The sequence below is a fragment of the Ostrinia furnacalis genome, unplaced genomic scaffold, assembly GCF_004193835.3.
Source record: "Ostrinia furnacalis isolate ACB-3 unplaced genomic scaffold, ASM419383v2 OfSCF2824, whole genome shotgun sequence".
NCBI lineage: Eukaryota > Metazoa > Arthropoda > Insecta > Lepidoptera > Crambidae > Ostrinia > Ostrinia furnacalis.
In genome coordinates this window covers 120,507-132,707 of record NW_021133063.1, presented here as the reverse complement: position 1 = coordinate 132,707, position 12,201 = coordinate 120,507, and the positions used below count along the sequence as shown (strand labels likewise).

The 12,201-nt window shown below is 31.4% G+C and overlaps 1 protein-coding gene across 1 annotated transcript; it reads right to left on the bottom strand.

The window, feature by feature from the left end:
* Positions 1-7,150: 7,150 nt before the first annotated feature.
* On the bottom strand, positions 7,151-12,007 carry LOC114356518 (ceramide-1-phosphate transfer protein). The gene is made up of 4 exons (XM_028309743.1): positions 11,822-12,007; positions 11,538-11,749; positions 11,164-11,339; positions 7,151-8,500 (listed from the first exon to the last, which is right to left on the bottom strand). The coding sequence occupies exons 1-4, from the start codon at positions 11,938-11,940 to the stop codon at positions 8,372-8,374; spliced, it is 636 nt and encodes a 211-aa protein (XP_028165544.1). The 5' UTR covers positions 11,941-12,007; the 3' UTR covers positions 7,151-8,371.
* Between the last annotated feature and the right edge of the window lie 194 nt (positions 12,008-12,201).

Here is a 12,201-nt window from a genome sequence, read left to right as displayed (position 1 = left end):
ATATTACTTATAAAATAAAATATGTATAAAATTAAACGTAGGCATCCAAAATATGCCAAAAAGGCTACCAATTCAGCATTATACTGTTTACATTTGGATGTTAAATAGATTTCTTGTATAAAAAGTTGAAATAATATGTATAATTATTATTAATGGTTAAAGTTTAAATTAGGTATTATCCAAAAGTTTGCCAAAAGGCATCACACTTGATCAACCTTACGGCGCTGGTATTAGAAAGTAAGCTACTTTGATGAGTTTACGTCATATTTCCAAGTCAAATAACTGTAAAAATATGTATTTCAAACACTTGTAGAAAGAGTCAAGAGAAGTCTATTCGATAAAAATAATAACAAATGTATAAAGATGGTATTTTTGTAATTAATAGAGATAATTGTAATTAATAAAAACATATTTTGTTCCTTATTTGTCATCAAATATCTATATCCCTTCATTTGGCAAGACACAAATTGTTTGATTTTTTCAATAAAATCTATTTAGACCTAATTGTTACTATCAAATAAAGTTAAGAAAAATAGTAAAAAAAATATTTGGTTGGTATTTTCGCGAAAAACGATTGTTGCTTATTTACCACATTGCCAAATAGGGGTACTTAAATAAAACATTGAGATATATTATAGAATTATTTTTTTTATATGAAAATCCTAAAAAAATCAATCGTATTTCACATTTTATGCATTAAACTTTTTTTTGGCCATTTTCGCAAAGTCGACAATAACCTTTTTCTTAAACATTTGATAGATGACGTATGTCATCATGCTTCACGATCAATATGCCGAGCCAAGGTTGGCTTTTTATTTTTTCTTTAGCTTCTGAAACTGGTATGTTACCGTTATCTGCTATAGTTGTTGACTTCAACGCAAGAAAAATGTGTTTATCATTTAAATTAGTTCAGTGGTATAAGCGTGAAGACAGACAACACAGAGACAGACGGCAAATTCTTCCTCTCTCCTAAAATGCTGTGCCCGACAGGGTCCATAATTGCATCCAAAGTAATTACCATACCATCTCTGTAACATTATTCATGTAATACATGATTGATTTATTGGGTATTGACACTCTTTTGTATTGACAAAAAGCTAAACCTATTTTGTTAGATGTTTGGCACTGATGCTTCTAGGCAACATCGAGGTTCGGAAGCATGTCATGTATTAGAAAACACAGTTTCTACGCCAAATATTGCTTTATATGATTAGTTTGATTTATTATGAATAAAATTTAGACAAAACAAAAACAATTAGAGATCATAAAATAGTACAAAATCATAAAACTTCCGTCTTTGTTATTCTCATTGCGCGTCATCTTGGCGTCTGACAGAAATATGGATATGAAATCACTTAAAACTCAGTCGACGACCGATTTACTAGTGTTTTGCTGAACTAAGCTTCGTAACAAAATCGAATGATTTGCACAAAACTTATTATATGGTGCTGTAGAAATATTCAAAGTGGTTGTTGCTTAAAAGCATCACTGCCAAATGAAGGGCTATAGTTACCACTTTTTTTTTTACTGTCGTAAATTAGATATTTTGTGACGGCATAAAAAACATTCAATTTCAAACTCAAAATTATAAAATTACGGAGCAGGAGACTCTAAAATGAAGTTGTTAAATAAGTTAGTTCTTATATCATTGTTATAATATCGCCAACTATATTTTTGCTCACGTATAAAATTAATAGTTTCGCTAACCTATGTGATTATGAAGCTTAATATAGCTAATATAATGTAGTTATATTTTATGTTTATTATTGTAAATATAACGAAAAAACGCAGCAAACTATCTGCCTATTAATATTGGTATGTAAATAACAGTTTAGATTTAATTAACATATTATTATAAATAGTTTATGTTAAATATAGTTAGTTGTAATTAACACTCAAAGATTTCAATGAAGGAAGTGCCCAAGTATGATTTAATAAGCTCAATAGCTTAGATGAGACATCGTAAATATAACCAACACATAATTAACGAAATTACACAATGTGCCAACAATCACTCCTTAAAATGTAACGTAACAGCCTAAAATGACGTGTTTACTGTCAAACAGAGTCAAGAGAAGTGATGGTCCTTCGAGCCGGATGAAAGTAAGTGACTTGATTATGAGCTAAAATTAAAACTAGTCATTTCTTGCATTGAAGCAGTTGTCCATCTGTTCATTTCTAATCGCAATGTAATACAGGGTGTTAGGTAAATGGGTATATGAGCCGACACTAGCCCATGTTAACACATGCACATAAATGGTATGGTGAAGTCAGAAAATTGATATAAAATAAGAATATTGTAGTCTAATCTAAAGTTATAGTTAGAGCTAGTTATGATAACATACAATTTCGAAACTTCTCAATAAATTCTTCTAAAAAAAATGACACGCGCAGAAAGTCGTATTGCTGCAAACAATAATAATAATGCATTATTATTTTGTGTTCGTTCGTTCAGCAATTTATATTTTGATAAAAAGTGGAAGACGTAGCGTGGGACCCTGGAGGTACTGACTTACATAACCAATAGCTTAATTAAATCGGATGATTTAATCTTTATTAATTAAAATTAACGCTGTGAAGTTACATTAAAATACTTATGATATTAATTGTATCGATAAAATTAAGCTTTGGATTAAGAAAATAAAGTTATTTTGAATGTATTTTTGTATCTTATGCACTACTTACGTTCCTATGTGTTTTAACTTTTCTTACTCCACTTTTATGTATAGTGAGTGTGAGATAGTTTGATTTTTTATTATATCGAATATAAAAACACTATTTGGTTAAATTTATTTTGTTGATATTAAATTTATTTTGTGTAAAATAAAGCGCAAGTCAGTTTTCTTTAGCGACAATACAGTGCAGCTTAAATCCATATAATTTCCTTATTATCAGGTTTCAAAGTGAACTTAAATTTTCTTGTCCTACTCGATTTGAATTTGATTGCTAAAATTGAGCTTTGTGTAGTTCTGAAATATCTCTCTCGTTTTGAAGCTCGATGAACTGTGAAGAATTAGCTAAACAACAAAGTAATATTTTTGTGGAAGTCATTTTCATACAAAATATAATATTTAACTAATAAACTTGGCATAATAAAAATCGTACTTTGTACATATTTAAATAAGCTGTTGGTAATTTTGAACTAGATTTCGTAATTTAGGATAAGCTGTTATGTAATACCTTGTAAAATAAAATGTGTACTATGTATTTGTAATTTAACATTACTATAATGATACATTATTATGTGTTAAATGTAATATTAATTTCATTAAGAATCTTAAACTACTACAACACGTAATGTAAGTCTTAGGCCCAGAACAGACGGTGAAACGCAACTGCAACGAAACTGAAACTTTCTGATGAATGAAACTGAAACTGAAAGTTTCAAACTGGTCGTGTCATGTGTGGTCTCTCAACGGACGCTATGGCAGAAACTTAGATGCAACTCAAAAGTAACTAGCAGTTGCAGTTTCGTTGCAGTTGCGTTTCACCGTCTGTTCTGGGCCTTACGTTGCGACCAACTTATCTGTGAAGCAGTTCAAAATGGAACTAAATATCTAATGCTCGTTTTCACCATCAATCCCAAATTTTTAAGTGACCCCTATGGTAACACAAAGAATTTTGATTTCATAGGGGTCACTTAATAATTAGGGATTGATGATGAAAACGGGCATAAATATTTATATTGCCATCTTAAACATTTATTGGTGAGTATAACTTGAGAACGGCTGGACCGATTTGGAAATACCGTGTGAGCCTTTGACTCGCAGATACGTTGGTAGAGTAAATAATAATTTCCATATAAACATTATTATTACCTTTTTATTCAATGCTGAATATATTGAGGTATTGATTTTTTTTATTGTCCTAGAGCAATAGATAAGCCTGTTTCTTTACGTTGTGTATCAACGTACATATTGTATTTGTGTTTGTTGATTTATAACAAAGTTGTCGGAGATGTTGTTCCCTTCTATTATTTTATGCGTTGAATACAAGCAAATTAAACGATATATCGTTGTTTCATTTGGTTAAGTGTAATAGAAAACTAGACTAACTGAATTTCCTTATACAAAAAAAGAAATCTAGAAATTTTAAAGTAGGTTAATAGAATCCAATTTGTTTACAAGTTCGAATCCTTGTTAGATTTTTATACGCATTACCAATAGGTTAAAAATGAGCTCTATCCATATTGGCAAGATACAATAAAACTACAACATGCTTGGCAAAATAATTTATTATAATACAAAAATCTCATTTTACTATACAAATAATAATAAAGTTACTTTTCCCAAAGTTGTTCAGGAATGATTTGGGAATGTATATTTAAGCAAGCACACAATTATCATAATATACATATTACGTAATACAATTTTATGTACAAAGGAACTTGAAATTAATATTTTACAAGCTATTACAAATTAATACAATATGGATATTTTTTTAAAGGATAATACTTAAATAATAACACATGTAAATGATCATACACGCTTGATATTGTACTGGATATCTTATTAATATTATACGAAAGCTTGTTTTCGCTACACGGTTATCAAAAGCTACAATTTTAAACGTTCAAAAGTCCTGAGCAAAAGTTACGATTGAGCTCAAGATGTTATACAAAAGTACGTAAGTATTCAAACATCAGATATGAAACAATTATTTATTACGGACCTACTGAGATCATAGTTGTAGCACTACAATACAATGACAACGTAAGGGCTGTTTTCCACCAAAGCGTATAGTCCAACGATTCTGAAACGTCAAGTGGGAAAATAACTATCCAGTATTGATAGTAGCGCCCTCCGTATCATAATAATTATAAAGTCCAACGTGGCAAAAATCGGAACTAATAATCTAGTACCTATAGATAGTAGCGCCCTCCTAAAAATTTCATAGCTAGGACGGTCCATTGTTGGACATCTATAAACGAGTGTGTTAAGCAACTAATAGAATTTACTTATTAAGTCGTACCAGTTGAGCTTCACTGGAAATGGTTAAACAGAGCTCCGCTCCGCTTTGGTTCATGTTGCCTGCTCGCCATTCGTCTGAGCTTTGGTGGGACACAGCCCTAACTTACAATACATCTCTGCGTAAATTTTAAGCTAATTTTAGGCAACAATCTGAAATCAATAGGTCAATTTTATTCTCAAAAATTCGCTATAAGTTCTCAGTAGGGTATTTCTATAAGCTGTAAAAATTGACTGATGATTTATTTATCTGGAATTCATACATTATAAGCACTCGTAGTTAAACCAATATTTCTAAAACCTAGTATTGTAATGAACACGTTTAATTACAAGCATTTATTTATTAAAGATATTACATGATTTACAACTTTGTAAGTAATATGGCTCTTCTCATAAAAGGATTCCTAAAAATGAGATCAGTTGATCAGCACTCGTGTTGTTCACATTAAAATTATTTATTTTACAAATAAAGTAAGCCTGCTTATGTTTAAACAAACATTCGTTTATCAAATACTCGAATAAGTAAATAACGTATTTCTCAATGTAAAAACATTTAGGAAATGCTACGCTACGTATAGGCAGCAGTGGTCTTATACTTACCTACTCATATTTTACTAATTTATAAGCTTAAAAAAGCACCAATGATTAATAGTGCCGTGGCAATAAACAATAGTAAAAGTGATTTAGATACAACAACAAGAATAAAATAATCTCTGTATAGCTTAAAGATAAATTAAAACGCACAATTATATTATTATGATATCTAATTTACGTTAACGATGAGCAATAGCTCAGTTCTGATATCGACAGACAGATGGCGTTTCATAACTTCATATTAATAAAGACAAAGTTTCCACCGCCTAGGCAAACCCAAGACAATCGCAAATAGTCGGTTGAAAATCTTCTACATGTTTTTGTAAAATTTGAATTACCTAAATCTGATTTCAGCAGAGCGATTTGCGTTAGCTGGGAAATTGGTTTTTAACAGCTAGGCTAGAATTAACGGAAAATATCGTTCACATTAGTAGGGCTTTAAGGTACAGTGAGCGTCAAATAGTTCGTGACACCCAAAGTGACCAAAAATGACACAATCTTATTCCAATAGGCTAGATGACAAAATTTCAATTAGCTACACCGGTCAACAAAAAAAAATTTTTTTTTGCGCATGGATTTTACTTATTATATTCTGATTAAATAAGCAAATGTATATAAAAAAGTGCGATTACAAATCGAAAATATTTGCTTTTTAAGAAGTTACAGCGATTTTAATTTTCCATCTTCATAGTAGAATGTCTCTCGAGATGCACGTCACATTCTCATTGGGATATATTTATAAATAATTATGGGGGCTTATTCGCAAGAACAAGGGGCACGCTTTCATCAAAATATAGTTTGACAAACGACGTTACCAAGGCCAGTATACTAAAAGCATGATAGGGTTAGATTTTTATGAAAAAAAAAAACTTCTATGGAACATGACAGGAAATTAGAACTTTTCATTTTTAATAAATATTTGGACTCTATTTTAATTTTTCTCTTGTGAGAATGAATCTTAAATGGATGTTTGTTATGTTTTAATAATTAGAAAGAAAGAAAGAAAAAAAAATATTTGGCAACAAATTACATCATCTCTATGTTCATGTTTCATACATTCATTGATATGAATTTTTCTATTTTTTGCACATAAAAGCAAATTCAGAACAATTTTTTGTTGTTATTCTTGTTTCTAGGTTATAAAGCAATAAAAATAAGCTATGCATAACCCGTGCGCAAAAATACTGTAGACAGTTGTTATTTGTCTGTCAGACAGATAATTAGAAAATATTAGACTCACATTTTTTATTTTCTTTCATAATTACATAATAACAGTGCTACATCGAGTTGAAATGGCGCGATACGTCACGCTTGAATAGAATTTTTACTCAAAAGTGACGTCACGCGACATTTCAACTCAATATAATACTGTAATTATTCGATTATGAAAAAAATTTAAAAATATGAGTCTAATATTTTCTAATTATCTGTCTGACGGACTAAATAGAATTTCGATTGCATTACCCAGGCATCATCCCTATTGTAACAAAGACGTGTTGCGAACTTATTGGCTACTTTGGGTGTCACGACATTGGCTGTACAAGACAATCGATACGCTAAAGAGCATGACTGTCTCTCCGCGACATTTATTTGCGCCTGCGCCGTTCGCGGTCGTATTCTAACTCCTTTAGCTAAATACATTTTAATAGCAAGCAATCAGCTGGACAAAGTCGATTAAAAGCGGCACCAAAGTTAATCCCTTCGTTGATAAGGGCCACGTCAAACTTACGTCATCAATTTTACAACACCGATAAAATGAAATTACTGTTATCAGTAGATAGTGTTCAATAGAAGTATCTTTAATTGATAATCTCTTTATTTCTTATTATATGGAAAGAATCAAATAAGAACTATAAAAATAACGTCAGTGGAAAGGAAATTAAGCTAAAGCGCCAAATTCAAAACAACATTCTAGCCAAATATCTTTCAAAAAGTAGGATTAAAAACTGCACAGTGTTTTAAAACACGAGCAAAACATTAATAAGCGACCTTGGTTGTAGTTATAGCAAACGTGATAGCAAAACAAGATTACGTGACTTCAAAAACAATTACCTACAATTAAATTGTATCGTAAATTATCAGTTTCTATTGATATAAACATTTCGCAGTCTCCTTCCATTTAATAAGGAATAAAAGATATTTACTGACTTAGGAATCGAAGTTTTCCTTTCCTTATACTGCACTATCGAATACGGAGTGTCGGAAATACTTATAAAGGGCGAAAAAATTCGTGTCTAAATGGAATGGAATTCGTGTACAAAGGCGTAATATCCTTTGTCTGAGTAGTGTAGTGTCGAAGTTATGTCGATATTCAGTAGTGTCGGAGTAACATGTCGAAGTAAAGTTTGTCGGAGTTTGTTTAGGTAGCCCTTGAAAACAATCAAGTTGATATTCAATAGTGTAAGATGTTATGATCAGACCTGCTTTAGTTTTGTACCATCATCTTATTTTTAACTTTAACTTATCTGATACAGGGTATTCCAAGCAAAGTTGTTCTTATAACAAGTACATATCTATCAATCGATTCAATATTAGGTACGTTTCTATTCAGTATGCATACGCATGGAAGTATTTCTTTGTTCATTCTGCAATATCAGCATTTATTGTGAACTGGTTTTATACTGCTTACTTCAGATTATTATAATTTTAAAATTTTAAGTTTTTTAGCTTAAACATTTTACTTAGTAGGCGTCCAAAAAGACAACCAGCCTCATAAAATTATTACTTAACAGGCAACACTGAAAGCGCGATTACCTCTTACACTGGCAACATTAGCTGGAATCGTCTGGAACACTGGTGGTCTGTTTTGTCTATGGCAACTCATGGAACTCAAAGTCTGTGTACAACTGCTCGACTCGCCTGTATACCTCGTCGCACGACATCAGTGTCTGAGGAAGGATGGCCATAGCTGCGGTCAGGCTCTCTTCAGACCCGAATATCTGGAATTTAGAAATTATACTCCGTTAAATACGATCATAAAGAAATGCGGTATAATGACATTATAGTGCAGTTTCCAAATATTCCAGTTAAACTGCGTAAATAAATGTCAATTTCCGAAACACCCTGTCACCGTCACTTTAGCTATCGCTACGCTTTGCGTGAGAGGAATGGTAATATTCGAAACTCTTCGAATAACGTTTTTCGGTTCGGAGTAACCCCGCTAATTTTGTAATATTTTATGATTCAATATTAATAGAGATTTTTTACTATGGTAGCTAAATGCAGAAAATTAGACGGTACACACGTGTATTGAGACATTATTAAATTGCTCTATTATTGTCTTCAGTCGCCTTTAATTGAAAAGCGTGTAGGGAATTTAATATGGCTTGTGCTAAGTGTTTTGACATTGAAAAGAGTGAACTTCATGGCTACAACCAATATTCATTAATACTTTATTGATACCTAAATGAACACTACAATATATTAAATCGATAAAAATATCTATACTTTTTTTACATGAACATCCTTACTATACAGGGTGTTAGGTAAATGGGTATATGAGCCGACACTAGCCCATGTTAACATGGTCATATAAATGGTATGGTGAAGTCAGAAAATTGATATCTTCATTTTTATTATTTTATTTTTCATACAAATTATTAAGTATTTTATAAAATTTATTTTGTATGAAAATTAAAAATTGATCATATTTTTGAATAACACCAACTTGAAAAATGTATCATTATCAAGTGATTACAGTGATGTAATTGAGATAAGTAAACATAGGAAATTGGTAAATCCTTATCAGTGGGGGAGGACAATACCTCTGTGATAAATAGTGGGCTAAACGAAACTAAATATCAAGAATTGTTGGTCTTTAAAGAAAAAAAACATTTGAGTAGACCATACCATGAAAATTTCATACATAATTATGGATTATTTTATGTCAGTATCTCAGTACTATTATGCAGCACTGGACACGCGTCCATCTTACTAAAGACACCAAATTGTCGTTCTTTAATTACACTGGTCAACAGTGGTTTTGGTGCCAAGGAACTGTATATATTTTTTGATTGAGGACCTTATGCTGGTTGCTTTAGTAGCAAATTTTTCGATTTCCTACGTGTGGTTTTCTAGATTTTGACGTGTATAGAAAAATACAAAATTTCACCAAAATCAGCGTTTATAATATTTTGAAATGCTTAAAAACTTTATTTTCCACGACTTTTGTGAATGAGGTGTAATGGAACTATCACGTTACATCCTCCAGCAGTAATCAGCCATCATATAACGATCCCATTTGCTTTGGTACCTCTCTTCCAATGGTTTTTAGGTCTTGATAGCATCGCTCTCCCTATTCTTAGCTATAGCATGCTATAGTGACCCAAGATTCTCTGGGAATTGGTCTAGATGACTGTGGAGGTAGTGCTCTTTGATGAAAGTTATGACATCCTGAGTTTTTAAGGCATGTCTCACAATTTCAGAGTAGTTACTGGACTAGAGATTTCGGAAAAAAAATTGTAATTTCAATTAACAAAATCTATGCAAATCGTTCCAAATAGTCCATCGAACTTAAGAAATCAGTATCTTTTATTAATATTGTTATTTATGGACCATTAAAAATTACTTAATAAATTAATTTAAAAAAAATTATGCTCAAACTAGGATTTTTTTTTTTGTTCTTTCCTCACTTTCTCCACTCTGAACTTCATGTTCGGCTTCTTTGACCATTGTAACATTGCCTTAAGTGTTCACAGCAGATTATACAAACAATTTTGGGTATCCACGACTTGAATATAACTACAATTTCCGACTTAAAGTAAGAAAAATAAGCACTTTTAATGAAATATTGCCTGAATTTTTGAACTTTTTAACTGTGTACACACCACAAATGTAACAAAAATACATTCTGATTATTGAGACAACTTCTTGGCAATGTAGACATGATATTAAAATAAATGCATTTATAAAAATGTACCGATAACACTACAAACTGTGCAACCAAAATACCGAATAAAGCTAAATTTTAAAACTGAGGGTAGATCCAAAACTACACGTAGGAAAAAAAAAAGAAAAATATTTTTATTATTACTAATACACACCTAATAATAAACTATCAACAGAATCTCGGCACCATTTTCATTTTGATTTTTTGTTGACCAGTGTTATGTGTAGGTTATTGTGTGATTTACTAACATAGTTTCTAAGATCTTTGTTACTAACACTTTTATGGGCTATGCCTGAATTTTATTTTATTTTTATTTTACTATTATTAAATAGGAAAATCTCAATGTACACATTGGTATTTTGTCATAATTTAGAGTAATAAGATATTAAAAGTAATAACCTAATGATAATAAAAGTCATAAGTCACACATTCAATAGAATAACAATGTTTCTATTACTTAGAAGAGCAAACAAAAAACATTGATAACATTGTAATATTAAGATAAAATAATATTACAGCTAATTCAAAACATATCTATTACAAGCCTGAAATAATAAATGATACTTTAAGGACTTTTGATAAAAGTAGCAGGTGCAGAGTAGATATTTAAAATAATCTTTAGAGTTTATTTCTTAATATTAAAAAGTAAACAATTTGTCCTTTTTGCCCTTACTGTTTATTGAGGAATCTTTAGAAGTAAAATGATAACTTTACCTTTTTTAATAAATCTGGTCTAGATGGCAGTGCGTGCATGGCAAGAGTGGCGGCTTTACGGATGTACCACGGGTGGAACTCGGCTAGCGTTTCATTGTACGAGCCCTGGCACGTGTAGCAGGTGCTCATAGTCTCGTCACCTTCACTCAGCCGCTTCAAGAATAATCGGATGAAATCTGGACAAAGAAAATTGGTTAGTAAAAATCATAACTTAAAATGATGTGACTGGGATTCAAAATTAGGAGCTTTTGGGTCTAAAGTGATGTACCATGGTATAGCACTGTCGAGAAATACATTAGTAAAAGAAAAGCTTTACAAATAAGAATTTTATTTGAACAGGAAAACTTTAAGTAAACTCAATGATTCACACCTACCCAAGCCTCTATGCAATCGCAACATTGTCCGCGAGCCCGACACAAACCCGCTCTTGTCGTGGAGACTCGTTTCTTTCTCATACTTCATCATTTTCTTAAAAGACTCATAGTACACAGCAGTCTCCCCTTCCCTATGTTTCTCCATCACCTTAATCTTACTCTTTACGTCGCTACTCACGAACGAAAACACCGATCCAATCAGATTTAAGAACCTAAAACACCATTCAAGTTAGATCTTAAAATAATTAACATACGGAATTAGGAATTAGCTTAGTTTAACATACTTTACGAGTTCGTTGTATCCATCAATGTAAGCCTCAATGACGACATCGTCGTCTTCTTTGAGACTTCGCTGAAAACTCTGTTGCACATAGTGCAAATCTAAAGTGTTATCGTTCGACATAATTCTCTAAAATTAATCTAAATTATTTTTTAAAAATGCACAAAGAATACAACAGCAGATTCAGCTGCTTTCGATCAACTGACATCTGTTGTCAACGTCATATTTCATAAGCTTTTAATTGTCGTACATAGCTAAGACATCACATTATAAAGCTTACAAAATTTCAATTGAAAAATCTATTTTCAATTGAATGATTTGTGACCGGACTGACTGCATAGGTACATCACTAGTGACATTCATCAGCTGACATATCTTGGTTGT